The 15,591-nt window shown below is 45.3% G+C and overlaps 1 protein-coding gene across 4 annotated transcripts in view; it reads left to right on the forward strand.

Moving 5' to 3' along the window:
* The window catches only part of DOCK8 (dedicator of cytokinesis 8), a 220,694-nt gene that overhangs the window by 130,146 nt on the left and 74,957 nt on the right, over positions 1-15,591 (forward strand). For all 4 annotated transcript variants that reach the window (XM_027614627.2, XM_027614629.2, XM_027614630.2 and 1 more), the window contains 8 exons: positions 1,051-1,168; positions 2,968-3,038; positions 4,112-4,250; positions 4,867-4,968; positions 8,516-8,611; positions 9,290-9,524; positions 11,930-12,094; positions 13,964-14,136. In XM_027614627.2, coding sequence (XP_027470428.1) covers positions 1,051-1,168; positions 2,968-3,038; positions 4,112-4,250; positions 4,867-4,968; positions 8,516-8,611; positions 9,290-9,524; positions 11,930-12,094; positions 13,964-14,136 — 1,099 coding nt within the window. The remainder of the gene's footprint in view (positions 1-1,050; positions 1,169-2,967; positions 3,039-4,111; positions 4,251-4,866; positions 4,969-8,515; positions 8,612-9,289; positions 9,525-11,929; positions 12,095-13,963; positions 14,137-15,591) is intronic.

Below are 15,591 nucleotides of genomic sequence, written 5' to 3' on the forward strand. Positions count from 1 at the left end.
GCACCTACTATGTCCCAGGCACTATTCCAACTGCTGGTGATTCATCAGTGGATCAAACATATAAAAATCTCTGCCTTCCCAGAGCTTACCTTTTAGTGGAATATACTAGTAAAAATGCAAATAGAAAAAAACATACAAAATTATAGTTAGCCTAGTACCTGTCCCATAGCTGTCAGATAAATGGATATATTTTTCATGTTTTTGTGTTATTGTCATATAGCTTATTGGGCTGGAGGTTTGAACTGTCGTCTTAGGTAGGAAAAGAAAGCTAAGCCCATCTAGAATGCCATGGTAAGAAGAAATTGAAACTGCTTTGTACAGATTAGAAAGGGAAAAAGAGAAAGAAAGGAAACGAAGTTAGGCCCATGGCCTTTGGTCATTGTGTTTAAAATGAGCTGAGGAGTGCCTGGCTGGCTCAGACAGTGGAGCGCGACTCTTGAGCTCAGGGTTGTGAGTTCAAGCCCCTTGTTGGGCGTAGAGATTACTTAAAAAGAAAATCTTTCAAATAAACAAATAATTAAAAAACAAAATGAGCTGAACCTTTTGTTGCTTTGTTTTTTTTTTTTAAATATTTTATTTATTTATTTGACAGATAGAGATACAGTGAGAGAGGGAACACAAGCAGGGGGAGTAGGAGAGGGAGAAGCAGGCTTCCCGCGGAGCAGGGAGCCCAGTGCGGGGCTCGATCTCAGGACCCAGGGATCATGACCTGAGCCGAAGGCAGATGCTTAACGGCTGAGCCACCCAGGTGCCCCTTGTTGCTTTCTTTGTATCAGACATACTACCTCTAGGCAGATTTCCATATTCGAAGGCGGCAAGAGACCCCGTCTCGCTGTGTAGCAGAGCAGAGAACAGTGTTGGTTATTATCAGTTGGCTGCAGCTGAAGAAGAATCCGTCAGAACTCACTCCTCGAAAAATAATTCACTTCTGAAAGGAGAAACTCCTTTGGAATAATTACCTCATGCGTGCAAGCTTTCGCGTTCAGGGAAGAACTTGGCCACAATAACCTCCAGACCGTATTCACTGGTTCTTTATTTTTTCTTTTCCAGAAATCTCCTCTACGTCTACCCACAGAGGCTGAACTTTGCTAACAAACTGGCATCGGCCCGGAATATTACAATAAAGATTCAGTTTATGTGTGGAGAGGATGCCAGCGATGCTATGCCGGTAAAGACAGAGATAAGTGTGTGCCTCCCACTGGGGTCCACGCAGACAGAATCCAGGGCTTGTCAGCGTACAGAGTCTGTCCGGTCAAGCCCACATATCAGCACCTGCAAAGGCCCTGATGGCTAGTCCGATATTGGTCCCAGTGTGCTGAAGGGGAAACAGGGTCAGTCTAAATTGAAAGTCTCTTCCCTGACTTATTCCGTAGTGATCTGTGGAGTTTGGGGATGCAGAGCGTTTTAGAGCACTGAAAGATGTTATGAAAACTTTCCATACCACCCGAATGGTGTAAGTGCTGGAGAGACGGCCCCGGCTGTGTCGGCCATGTTTGCACTCTGCCCAAGCCCAGATGGCGTCTGGAGATAAATGCAAAGTATTGCCCAGTGATGATAAACACACACACACTAGGGGCGCCTGGGTGGCTCAGTCATTCAGCATCTGCCTTCGGCTCAGGTCATGATCTCAGGGTCCTGGGATCGAGCCCCGCATCGAGCTCCCTGCTCAGCGGGAAGCCTGCTTCTCCCTCTCCCACTCCCCCTGCTTGTGTTCCCTCTCTCGCTGTGTCTCTCTCTGTCAAATAAATAAAATCTTAAAAATAAATAAATAAACACACACCATCTCAACACCCTTCAGGAATGGATCTTCAGCCTGAGGCAAAACATAAATCAAATACTAAATATATAGTACAGAACTCTCTAAGGAACCCAAAAGACCAGAATTTGAATTATTTTACCTATCTGCCACTAAGTGAGATGGGCAGTTAGCTATTACTATTTTCCCTAAGTCCTAGAATTCAGTTCCTATACCTTTCTACTGAAGGAATTTTTTTCCAGTGCTTCTATTCTTCAGATACCTACTTTTTTTTTTTCTGTAAACGATCCTTCTGTTGACCCACTCACCTTCCCAAAGCAAGGTATCCTCTTGTGACAGTGATGGGAAAGAAGCTCTCAAGGAGGGCTCCCCTTGTTCTCTCTGCTCTGGCCCCTAGCAGAGCTCCCAGGGCTGCCAGGTACAGCTGTGCAGCAGCTTCTTGGAGGGGACAAGTGAGGGCCAATCCCCGCCTGTTCTCCACTCCCTGAGCCCTGGGACCTTGTCATGAGTATTGCTGCATTTAGGAGAAGGCTCGTTTTCTTTGCCCAAAGGTGAGTCAAATCCTATGCCTTCAGGGCTGAGTCAGGCCAGAGGAGGTTCCTTTTTTTTTTTTTTTAAGATTTTATTTATTTATTTGACACAGAGAGAGCACAAGTAGGCAGGGCGGCAGGCAGAGGGAGAGGGAGAAGTAAGCTCTCCGCTGAGCAGGGAGCCCGACGTGGGGCTCCTTCCCAGGACCCCGGGATATGACCTGAGCCGAAGGCAGCTGCTTAACCAGCTGAGCCATCCAGGCGCCCCTAGTGTCTTTTTCTAAATAGCAGAGACATGTCAACAAGCCAGTGAAGGTCCTGATCACCGAAGTGAACAGGTCCATGTCTTTGGAGGGAAAAGAACCTGGACCAGAGTAACTGAGGGAAAAACTGTGTGGCTTTGCCTGGAGTACGGGCCTCTAGACAGTGAGGCAGAGTGGAGAGGGCTTTATTTTTCCAGTCTCACAAACCTGTGACTCTTGGTCACTAATACAGCTCCTTGGGACCTCAGTTTACCTTTCACAGTTGGTTCTTGTATGCAGTTGGGTCAGTTGTAAACCCAGCACCCTTAATTTATAAAATGTAGCTTTGTGAGACCAGAACAGCCATGGGGCTGATGATAGTTGATTTGATACACCCAAATATCACTGCTAATTTGGTCCTTTCTATATTGGTGCACAGGTCATCTTTGGAAAATCCAGTGGCCCTGAATTTCTGCAGGAAATATACACAGCTATTACATACCATAATAAGTAAGTACATTTCAGAGTTCCAAATATATGCCACGGTTGTGTCATTATCTCCTGGCTTTTCTGGATCCCCTTTTGGTGATTCCTCCCAAAAGTGTTTATATCTCAGGGTCTAAAGGACAAAGGAAATATATGTCAGTTCTATGATTCTCTGTTGGAGGTGCATACTTCCTGCCATTAACGAAGACCGGGAGAAGAACATGTCTTTAAGAACGAATATTGTTTTGACTTTCTGGAGCCTTCTGATGTAGTATGATACAGAGAAGTTTTATGGTATTAAATAAATAAATTTCCTAACTTGCCTGGAGATACTGCAGGGAGCCAGAAGCAAAATCCAGCTCTTCTTTCCCTGTCTCCTTGTCTCCATCTGCCTTATTATCTACTCTAAGAACATTTAAGTTGTCCAAAAGAGAAATGGAACCCTCATTATTCTGTGGGTAAATTGAGTCACAGAATAATGTCTCAAACCGTTATTGACATTTTACAGGTAAGGGAGGGAGGGTCAGATGGACTCAGGTTTAAACCTGGTTTGATAACCTTGATCCATTGGAAGTATTTCTCTGAACCCTCTTTCCTGCCTTGGGATGAGGCTGAAGTGAGTAATGCACCTGACGCCCTTAGGTCTCTGGGACTTTGTTAATTCAGTAAATCAGGTTCCTTTCCTTTCCCACCAGCATTCATTTGCTAATCCAAATTCCTTTGATGAATCCCAGCCATGTGCCAGTCCCTGTTCTTGGGGGTGGAGATAGAAAAGGAGGTCACAGCAAGACTCGGGGCCTCATGTTCTTTTCACATTAAGTTGAACTTTTCCATTATTTGTGGAGTTTTTTTTTTTTTTTTTTTTTCCTGACAAAGCCTTTAGTTTGTGAGCAATCTTATGTAAGCAAAGCATATCTGGTGGTATAAAAGTTGGTCTCAAGGATCTTCAGTGTGGGAGCAGAATGATACAAAATGAAAAGCAAAACACCAAGCAGGCAAATTCTGAGGAGCAAAGGGCCTGTGGCGTTACAACTGATAGTCAGAGAAGTCACTGTTCTTGCTAAAAGTTATTCATGTATAATGTGCTTTTGAAACAGGTCTCCTGACTTCTATGAAGAAGTGAAAATCAAGCTCCCCGCTAAACTCACAGTAAATCATCACCTCCTGTTCACCTTCTATCATATCAGCTGTCAGCAGAAGCAGGGAGCCTCCGTGGAAAGTCTTCTGGGATATTCGGTGAGTCTTTGCCAACTTGCCTATTCACACTGCAGTGGTTGGACTCCGAGGTCCCTGCAGGGATAAACAACTCGGTTCTATTCACTTGCTTTTTTCCTGTCAGAAGTAGCAAAATGTGCCAGACCAGATTCCAGCAAAGAGCAGAAATGACTTGACTTAGCAGATGACAAATTTCTGGAATGGCAAGCTTGTGGGTAATAGATATTGGAAGAATACTCCTTTATAAAAAAGCATTGCAATGTCCATTATTTCCAGATTTCATATATATGCTCCACGTATAAGACCAGCTCTTTTTCCTCCCAGCAGAAGAAAGTTATTTCTTTAAAAAATATAAAAGGTAAAATAAACATTGATGTTGTCCAGACACTCACAAACATTGGCTGTAAAGAAAAATGCTACTGCTTCGGCTCTGAAAGCAGTAAATCATTGATATTACTATCTCAGGAGCTCTCAGGGAATTTAAAATGCAAAGAACTTGACAGAAATTACTGCCCAAAAGAGGCCTGGTCAATATCTAATCATCATTTAGTTGCATTTGATTATTGTGAGCTAGATAAATGGCCAGAATTATATGCTGTAATAAATACCGCTTTATTCTTTACATCATCTGTTTCAGTGGCTGCCAATTCTCCTAAATGAACGTCTTCAAACTGGATCCTATTGTCTCCCAGTTGCCTTGGAAAAGCTGCCACCCAATTACTCCATGCATTCTGCAGAGGTAACCAGCACGTTAGCCATTGGCGTTTCCTGTCCAGCCGTGGTCTCGGACCACCTTCCCAGATCCACTTCTTGTTCCTTTAACCATGACTGAGAATGTGCTGCATGTTTTGGGTAGCAATCACCTGTCAGCACATTACATCTTCTTTTTGTTTTGTTTTGTTTTTTTAAGGGTTTATTTATTTATTTGAGACAGAGAGCGTGTGAGGCAGGGGGAGCAGAGGGTGAGGGAGAGAGAAACTGAAGCAGATTCCGCACTCAGCGCAGAGTCCAGCATGGGGCTCGACCTCACGACCCTGAGATCATGACCTGAGCCGAAGCCAAGAGTCCAATGGTCAACCAACTGCACCACCCAGGCACCCCATCACGTTGCATCTTCTGAGAGCACATTGCTCTGATAGGAGGGGAGAAGTAACTGGTCATGAAACCCCATTCATCACCGACTCGGAATGTTTGGTAAATGCACCTCACACTCGAGGAAGCATTACCTTGCATTATTCACAAGAAAGGGATTCACAGAATAATACATTGTAAACGGGGAGGCAAACAGAGCCCATTTGTGTTAACAGCTGCTCTCAGCACTGATCCTTTTAAAAGGTTCCCACACTAACTGCCACCAGTTTCTCCTCTGGGTCAGTTGTGGCCCTCTGCAGTTGGATACCTTTATTCCTCTAAAGATGCCAATGTCAGGAGTCTGTCCTTCCCCCCGTTCCCTGCGCTGCCTCTTGCACACCCAAACTCTGCTGCAATCCACCCGTTTAAGAGGGCCCACAGGACTCTCCGCTGCTTGCCCCCACAGCGCCAGCTCTGCATCAACTCTCATGCTTCTCGCTTGGCTTGCTGCAGGTTTGCATCAAAAAGTATGATTTTGAAGCACATCCCAGATATCGTTATCATTTCATTTATAACTATTTTTAAATTATCTTAAAAGATAAGGGCTCTTTTTTTAACCATCACAATGCCATTGTCATACCTTAAAAATTAATAATTCCCTTATCTTCAAATATCCATTCAGTGATCAAATTTCCAGTTATCTCATCAATGTCATTTTTTTTAAAGATTTCATTTATTCATTTGAGAGAGAGAGAGAAAGCATAAAGGGAGAAGCAGACTCCCCTGAGCTGAGCAGGGAGCCCGAGGTAGGAGACCCTGAGTTCATGACCTGAGCTGAAGACAGATGCTCAACTGACTGAGCCACTCAGGTACCCCCCCATGTCATTTTTTTTTTATAGTTGTTTGTTTGAATCAGGATCCAAATAAGATTCACACATTGCTGTTGGTTGACATGTCTTGTAAGACTCTTTATCTATAGGGCTCCCCCTCCCAACTTTATCTTTTGTTTTCCTTGCAGTTTTCAAGTTGAAGGATTTCCCAGGAATTTGGAGTTTGTTTCAACTTTTAGAGTCAACTTTCTTCTCCACTCTGACTACCCATCTGTCATCCCCAAGCTATTCAGTTATTGTCATATTTGCTTTTTTCCCCTGGAGAGGGAAGCTTCCCTTGCTCTGGGCTACAGGCACATGCCTGGCTTCCCACCAAAACCACTTGCCTCAAAACCACCTGAGATCAACCTGAGTATGTTCACAGACGTTCCCTGATGACTCGTTATGATTTGGACACGTGGCCCCTTGCCAAAGCCCTGAAAACCACCTTTTCATCATCAAGCTGCACATTCTGATTTCCTAGAATGCCCAGTTATTTTCTTAATGCTGCAAGACAAACCTGGGGTTTTGGGGACCGACACATCTGGATCCAAAATCCAGATGCTACCACTCCTTAGCTATGAGAACATAGGGGAGCTGCTTACCCTCTGAGTCTCAGTAATGAACTGAACCATACCTGCCTATAAAGTTGCTGTGGACACTAATTGAGATAATGCATGGCAAGCCACAAACTCAATGCTTAAACTAATTTCCTTATATTCGTTCCTTTTTACTGCTTGCCCTATGCTACCCTCATAGACATACCCTTAGCTTCACCCGCACTGTCCACTAGCCACATGTGGTTCCTGAAAGTGGCTAGTTCAAACTGATATGTGCTGTAAGTATAAGATACAACTCTGCTATCAAAGACTTAGTGGGGAAAAAATAATGTAAAATATCTCATGTATAGTTTTTTATATTGATTATATATTGTATCGATAATCTTTAGGCTATATTGGGCTAAATGAAACTTAGTATTAAAAGTATTATTGCATGTTCCTTTTTAATTTTTGAGAAAAGTGACTACCAGTAGATTTCAAGTGACATATATGGCTCACCTAATATTTGTAGCAGACAGCGCTACTTTAGATTATAGGTGGTAAACTCTGGTGACCCCAGGGGTCAGATGAGCAACATCATGAGTGCTGAGTCCTGGTGGAATGTGTTCACGCTGGAGATTGTCTGTCTGTTGAGGGTCACATCCCACCACGCTGGCATGCAGGCCTGTCTTCGTATCTTCCAGTTCTCAAAGGAAGTTAGAAAAGCAAGCTTTGGGGGCACCTGGGTGGCTCAGTTGGTTGAGCGTGCAGCTCTTGATTTCGGCTCAGGTCATGATCTCAGGGTCATGAGATCCAGCCCTACATCAGACTCCATACTCGGTATGGAGCCTGCTTGAGATTCTCTCTCTCCCTCTGCCCCTCTCCCCACTTGCTCTCTCTCTGTCTCCCTCAAAAAAATAAAAAAATCTTACAACAAAACAAAAACATAAAGCAAGCTTTCATGTGAAGTTCCTTGACTTTCAAATGTTGGCAACTAATCCAAAATGTTTCCAACACTGGGCCACACTGAACTTGTCTGTAGGCTGGATCCAGCTTTGGGGCCCAGTTTGTGACTCTGTCTTGGAAGGTTCCAGAAGTCCACACCCCATGCATACATCATACTCTTGCGAGTGCGGCATGTTTCCTTCCACTAGAAGGCAAGAGGTGCCCACACTCCCGTGACTGGGTCAGGCTAGGCCGTTCTCTCTCAGTGCTGTATGTTGAGGTCTCTAGAGAATGCTGATTCTGGTGGGAATTGAAGGCAAGAAATGGTCCCTAAGGACTGCAGGACTGTCGAAATATAAATGGTATAGAAGAGTCATTTTGAGTAATTAATTCAGGAACCTAGTGGGCCTGCTCTTTGGAAACATTTTCTTAAAAGGCAAAGTAACTGTAGGCCCTTGAAAGCATTAAAATTTCATGTCTCATAAGATAGTCTACACTTTGTCTTGACATTCCTGATTAACAGGGAAATCACTGCAATTTTATTACTTTATTCCAGTCCCTAGAATCCAGGGTCATCTGTCCTGGATGGGAGCTTAAGATGGCTCACTCACTTCAGACCCCTTCTTTCGGGATAAGAAAATGAGAGTTAATGCGACTTGTCAGAGTGACAATAACTAGTTCAGTGAAGAGCTTAACCTGAGTGTGGGACCCGTAACTCCAAGGCTAGTTCTATCAGGCTTCCAGGGAGGGAGATACATGTATAACCCTGACATTTACACTCGAGCTGCCTCGCTCTGCTTGTCGGCAGCCAGAAAGGGGAATTGAATTGCTAATCATTTTTTGTTTTTTCTCTTTAACACAGAAAGTCCCTTTACAGAATCCTCCCATTAAGTGGGCTGAAGGACATAAGGGAGTATTTAATATTGAAGTGCAAGCTGTTTCTTCTGTTCACACCCAGGTAAGGAACATCAGCGTCCTCTTCAAATCAGAGTCAGAGGGCTCCTAAGGAAGAAGGGGGTGCAGCAGAGAAACCTCTATGGATGGTCTGATAAAAGATCAGTGAGAGTTTTCATGCATGGATAAAACAAAAAAAATCACCTTTATTCTTTTTGGAGGCATACAGACCTGTTCAGGTTTTACTGGTTGTTTAAAGGGAGAGACCTCCTAAAAATGTCGAGCGCCTAGATGAGGGAACACAGTGTCTTCACTGTGGGCTGAGAAACCTTGTGAGGGGCTCCATGTGCAACCTTTTCCTGCTGGTGTCTCACTTCCCCCTGTCATTCTGCCATTTCTCCAAGCTTCCCCCCCACCCAATTCTCTGTTCCTTCCTTTTCTTGCCACCGTCTGCACTTTACATCTGCTCAGACCCTTTTTTGGCTGTGTGTTTAACCAGGTGTCCTTGCCTCTGCCCACAAACCGAATCAGAGGCCAAATTCTGTTTTCTTCAGTCACTAGTCATCAGGAGGTCCTGTTTTGTGCCTACCGCTCTGTAGAGCCGTTTATAGCCTTGGTCTGAAACCCCCAGGCCCTAGTCCCCAGACCTGAGGCTCCACCGTGAAGAACTGTCTGCGCTCACGCATCCACTGGTGAGCGTGGATGGGGTCAGCCCCAGGAGGCCTGCCGTCTGTCTTCCCAGGACAACCACCTGGAGAAGTTCTTCACCCTCTGCCACTCCCTGGAGAGCCAGGTGACCTTCCCCATCCGCGTGCTGGACCAGAAGATCAGCGAGACCTCTTTGGAGCATGAGCTAAAGCTCAGCCTCATCTGCCTGAACTCCTCCCGCTTGGAGCCCCTGGTTCTCTTCCTGCATCTGGTGCTGGACAAGCTCTTCCAGCTCTCCGTGCAGCCCATGGTCATCGCCGGCCAAACAGGTGGGAGGCCCGTGGGGCTGGGGGGAGGCAGGAGGGGCAGGCAGTGCCTTGTAGCACACATGATTTTCCAGAAATCCTGAGAACAGGGACGATGGGATCTTCCTTCCTTTTTTTTTTTTTTCTTTAATTTTTTTTTGGGGGGGAGGATCTTCCTTTCTATTGATGATGTGAGTCCAAGGGAAGGCAAGACCAGTGATAATTTTTTCTTTTTTAGATTTCCTGGATGTTAAAATGAAAACCATATCAATATAGGATGCTTAAAATTATGGTTTTTAGAAATAGATGTATTGAATGATTAGAGGCGATCGTTCAAATTCCGTTCCTGGTAATTGATGGATTTATTTGACCTCTGAGATATTTTTGTCTTCTTGACCAACAAGGAGATATAATGTTTTAAGGAACTAAGACAACTCGTATTAAATGGAAGCAAAGGAACTCTCTAAACTGAAATTCAGTGGGATCACTTTTTTTATTGAGACGTAATATGCATACCTTAAAATTCACTAAAGCATACGATTCATTGGCTTTTAGCACATTCACGCGGTTGTGCAACTACCCTGGTATCCAATTCCAGAAGATTTTCGTTAGCCCGAAATGAAACCCATGCGCCTTGGCAGCCGCTCCCCATTCACCCTTCCCCTCAGCCCCTGGCAGCCGCTCATATAGACTTTGTGAGAATATATTTTAAAGGCTCACTTGGAACAAATGAACACCAAATACAATGTGTAAGACTTCTGGAGTGTCCGATTCAGAACAGAAGGGGTTCCTGGGAGTGTCAGAAAAGAAGTGAATCACACAGTGGGGTTGTGGCACGTGAGTGAGTGGGTGGGGAGGGAGTGATGAACCCAGAGCCTGGCACACACTGGGCAGCTTTCAGAGCCAGGGAAGAAGAGGACCTCCGAATCCCCCATTCACGCTGTGTCCTGGGACGTATCTCTCGTGGCGCCACAGATACGGTTATCCTGTACTGCAGGCCAGCATCTCCCACGTGAAGCCCTTGCCACTCCAGCTAGATTCCTGCAGAGTGGCAAGCTCCAGCCTCCCCACATTCCTTCCCGTGCGCCCACATATGTGCACCCTGCTTTGTATGTTCCAGCGATTGCCCACAGACCTTTGCAGTAGACAAAGTGTACATTCCTAGGTTTTGAGCTGCTGCTTTGTAGCAAGTTGCCACCTGTCTTGGGGAGACAGCAGGCCAAGTAGGTAGAGGTACTTAGCATATAGGCATTTATTTGGAACCTATCTGTCAGGCACTATGGTCGTCACAGGAGGGAGATAAGAAGGTGGGAGAAATGCACTTCAGCCCGGAAGGCTGGAAGCCTGCTCAGAGAGACAGAGGTTACCACCGGGAACAGCCAAAGAACTCTGAGTCTTGGCGTCCCTGAAGCCCTGTACTGAGTAGTGTCCCAGGCTTCGCGGAGGAGGCGGGATGGTGCCCAGTGGTGAAGGGTTGGTGGGATTTTGCTGGGGGGAGCACAGAGGGCTTTCCAGCTGAGGACAGCAGCGTGAGAAAAATTGCAGAGCTAAGACAGAGCAGACATGTGATGGGGACAGAACAATTGCCTCATTTTAAAGCAAGTTGAATTTGAGCAGGAATGGGTACAAGGTTGGGTAACGAGGGTGAAGCCAGACCGTGGAGGGCTGGGAGCTCCTGAACAAGACTGTACACGGTGAATCGATAGTTTCGTGCGGACCCACTTTGGAGAATGGCACGATAGGCCTACATTTTTATTTGTTTATTTTTTATGAGTTCTTTTTTATTTTGAAAGAGAGAGAGAGAGAGCATGAGCAGTGGGGAGGGACAGAGGGAGAAGCAGACTCCCTGCTGAGCAGGAAGCCCGATGCGGGGCTCGAGCCCAGGACCCTAAGATCATGACCTGAGCTGAGGGCAGCCACTTAACTGACTGAGCCACCCGGGTGCCCTATACCTACTTTTTTAGATTAACCTGCATGCCAAGAGTCCACATGGTGCAATGGCACGTCTCAAACGGGAGTGCGCGTCAGAATCACCGGGGCATCTTGTGAAATGCGGATTCTGACTTCAGTAGGTCTGGGGGGTCTGAGAGTCTGCATTTCTAACAGGCTCCCAGGTGATGGTACTCACATCAGGGCAGGTCCCACTGAGTAGCACCCAGGTCACGGGCATGGTGGAGAGGGGGGAGGATGCCTAGACGGTCTCCTGTCTTTGTGGTGAAGACCCACAGTGCTGGCCAGAGGAGAGGTGAAGTCGTTCGCAGTAAGGAGTAAGTCACTACAGCCGCTCACCCTGCCCTGGCCATGGTTGTGCCCAGCCTGGTGAAGCGGGTCAGCTGTGAGGACTCCTGGATGCTGCCCCAGAGAACATTCTAGCTCAGGTTCATTCGGGACCAATTGTGAGGCCGCCCGTTTTTCTCTTGGTTCCTCAGCCAACTTCTCCCAGTTTGCGTTTGAGTCCGTGGTGTCCATAGCCAACAGTCTGCACAACAGCAAGGACCTGGCCAAGGACCAGCACGGGAGGAACTGCCTGTTGGCCTCCTACGTGCACTACGTCTTCCGCCTGCCAGAGCCGCCGAGGGACCCACCCAAGACAGGTAGCGTCGCCCCTGCTGCGGGCGCCTGGCAGACAGGCCCCGCCCCCAACCCGCTGCCCCGTCATTCAAAATGTAATAAAAAGCCCAAAGTTCAATTTTACATTTGAATTTTATTTTTTCAGTTAAAATTGATTTTATTAATTTTTAATTTATTTTTGTATCAATGATACAAAACTTACGTGAATGCTGAAATTAAAATTTTATTTCTCGTTTTTTTTTCCGACTTGCTTCCTGCCTCCCTCCCTCTTTTTTTTTTTTTTTTTAAGATGTATTTATTTTAGAGAGACAGAGCTCATGAGCATGGGGAGGGGCAGACAGAAAGGGAAAGAATCTCAGGCAGACTCCCTGCTAAGCATGGAGCCCAACACCCAGAGCTCCAATCCCAGGATCCTGTGATCATGACCTGAGCCGAAATCAAGAGTTGGACACTTAACTGAGCCACCCAGGCACCCCCTCCCTCCCTCTTTTTTATACCCAAAGCACTTCTTTTTTTTCTGCCTCCGTGATAACCCCTCACTGGTCTTTACCCAGTGGATAATTTGATTCAGGTAAGGATCTTTTATTTTCAAAAATGGGGAAGTGACAACAGGTGTCTAGGATGCTAGGATAATAATGACAAAGAAAAACAATAAATATCCTATAGTAGTGGTGATCACCGGTTCCTAAAGTTTTCATTGTGAAAAGATAAATCCCTTTCCTCATTTCCCCAAACTAAATTTTTGAAATAATAATAATGTGTTTCTCCACTCTTCCCAGTTATGTACAGGGTCATGATCAACCGGTACTTCTGGTCAGCAGGATATAAAAGTAGCATCAACAAGTTTACAAAATTCCAGGTCCTAATGAAGAAACTTGCCATTTTTATTAGTCCATGCAGCCTCATTACAAGTAAACCTGTAATTTTTTTTAAAGATTTATTTATTTGAGAGAAAGAATGAGAGAGCACATGAGAGCAGGGAGGGTCAGAGGGAGAAGCAGACTCCCTGCTGAGCAGGGAGCCTGATGCGGGACTCGATCCCAGGACTCCGGGATCATGACCTGAGCCGAAGGCAGTCGCTCAACCAACTGAGCCACCCAGGTGCCCAACCTGTAATTTTTTTAAAAAAGATTTTATTTATTAGAGAGAGAGCAAGAGAGAGTGAGAGAGAGCGAGCAGGAGTGGGGGTGCAGAGGGAGAGGGAGAAGCAGACTCCCCGCTGAGCAGGGTTCCGAGGTTCCGAGCTCAAACCCAAGACCCTGGGATCATGACCCGAGCCGAAGGCAGATGCTTAACGGACTGAGCCACCCAGGTGCCCCAGTAAACCTATAATTTCGATTGAGTTTTTAAAGATACTGGTAATATCTCATAGACTCGCATAATCGCTTTGGAAGACATATAGTTAAAAGTGAACAATGATATGTAATATATATATTTATCCTCATGAGGTGCATATGCTTCCTTGGATTCTCCTATCTCAGAAAATCTTGCATGACTTATAAAGTTGTCTTAATTTAAATATTAATAAATTTAAAAGTTCCCATTTCCAGCTTGTCTGGAGCAAGCAAGAGCTCTCCTGACCCCGGGGGCTGTTTCCCCGTCGCAATAATAGGCTGAAGCTCAGTAGCATCCCCTGCCTTTGGATGAGGCATGTGTTTCCAGTTTACCACAGTCCTCACCACTCCCTGCTGCCTCATGCCCTAACTACTTACCCCCAAAGCAATACCCCTCTGACCTCCCCTAGGCATTTGATAATAAGACCCTAATTCCAAGATCTAATCAAGTGGGTTTTCATTCCACTCTCCACCCTGTCCCTCTTCAGTTCCCTTCCAAGCACAGTAAGTGACTCGGATCCCCTTTCTGTTGGCATGTCTGTACCTGGTGGGGTGCAGGTGGTGCCACTGCCGCCCTCCCTGACCCGCGCTACCACACGTACGGACGCACGTCTGCTGCTGCCGTGAGTTCGAAGCTGCTGCAGGCCCGGGTGATGAGCAGCAGTAATCCAGACCTCGCAGGGACACACTCCGCGGCAGACGAGGAAGTGAAGAGCATCATGTCTTCAAAGGTAAGGAGGATGCCAACAACGGGAAAGGGACGCAAGCTTTTTTAGTTTTAACGAAAACTTGGAGAAACAACACAAAATGGACCACTACCAGTACCATAGCTCTGCTGGTCACATGTTGTCATGCTTCAGCTTTTGAAATGATCGAGACCATTCTGGAAAGAAGCAGAGGCGAGACTGGCTTTGAAGATCTGCTCGGTTAGTTAGTCGACGCTGGTGGAAAGTTTTTAGAGCTGATTGAGCCACATGGAGTCTATTTTCAAGGGAAACGATGTAGCTTTAACTTTTTTTTTCTTGATGCCTAGAACATCAAACATTATTTTTATTTATTTTTTAAATATCTGCCCTTTACATTCATTAACATCCACAGATTAATTATCCCATATAATAATTCCTAAGAGCAAAGCCAGGTTTTATAAACAAAAACAGATCCTGAGATGGTTGATGACTTTGGGCTATACTGTTTTCCTTCCATGAATTCTTTGCTTTCTCTTGATAATTTCTTTTTATTTTATAACAGTTGCTGATTTATGGAATTACTGTGACTAGAGTACAGAAAGTTTCTGTATATGTCATACCTAGTCTCTGTTATTAACATTTTAGATTAGAATGGTATGTTTGTCACAATTCATGAACTAATACTGGTCTGTGATCATTCATAACTAAAGTTCATATTTTATTCAGATTTCTTCAGTTTTTCCCTAATGTCCTTTTTCTGTTCCAGGATCCCAGCCAGGATACCACGTTATATTTTGTACTGCTGTCTCCTTAGTTTCCTCTTGGTTGTGACAATTTCGTAGACTCCCCTCGTTTTTGATGACCTTGACACCTTTGAGGATTTAGATATTTTGTAAAGTGTGTCTCATTTGAAAAATTTTTTCAAGCCTGTGATATAACCACACACCATAAAATTCACCCTTCTAAGTGTATAATTCAGTGGCTTTTGTTTGTTTGTTTTTCCACAAAGCTACCATGAATTCTTCATGTGAATTTTCTTTCCAGTTATCCATGACCTCCGTGGCTAAGTTTTTCAACTAGTATCATTTCCCCTGATTATGATAAATCAAACTCTCCAGGTTTCGACATAGTTTCTCTTACAAAATCCACACACTTGAGACAGTATGTTGTGAGAAAAAGGAATTTGGAGACCAGGGTTGGGTCTAGACTCCAGACCACCACCCAGCCGTGTGGTCATGGGCGAGTCCGCTCCTGCCCTGGGCCTCCTGTTCCTCATCTCTGTAGAGTTCCTGAACCCTGGGTGAACTTAAGGATCATCTATGGATCCGCTAGAGATTCTGACAGTCTTGAGTGTGCACCATATGAAATTGGTCCTATGCCACCCTTTCCGACTTATAGAATCAACCCAGGGCTGGGCTGGAGCGGGCTCCTACCAGTTTCTGAGAGCCGATTGTTCAAATTTTCTGGCATTTACTGAGCCAGTTGTTAGATACTACTAAA

The sequence above is a fragment of the Zalophus californianus genome, chromosome 13 (assembly GCF_009762305.2).
Source record: "Zalophus californianus isolate mZalCal1 chromosome 13, mZalCal1.pri.v2, whole genome shotgun sequence".
Lineage (NCBI taxonomy): Eukaryota > Metazoa > Chordata > Mammalia > Carnivora > Otariidae > Zalophus > Zalophus californianus.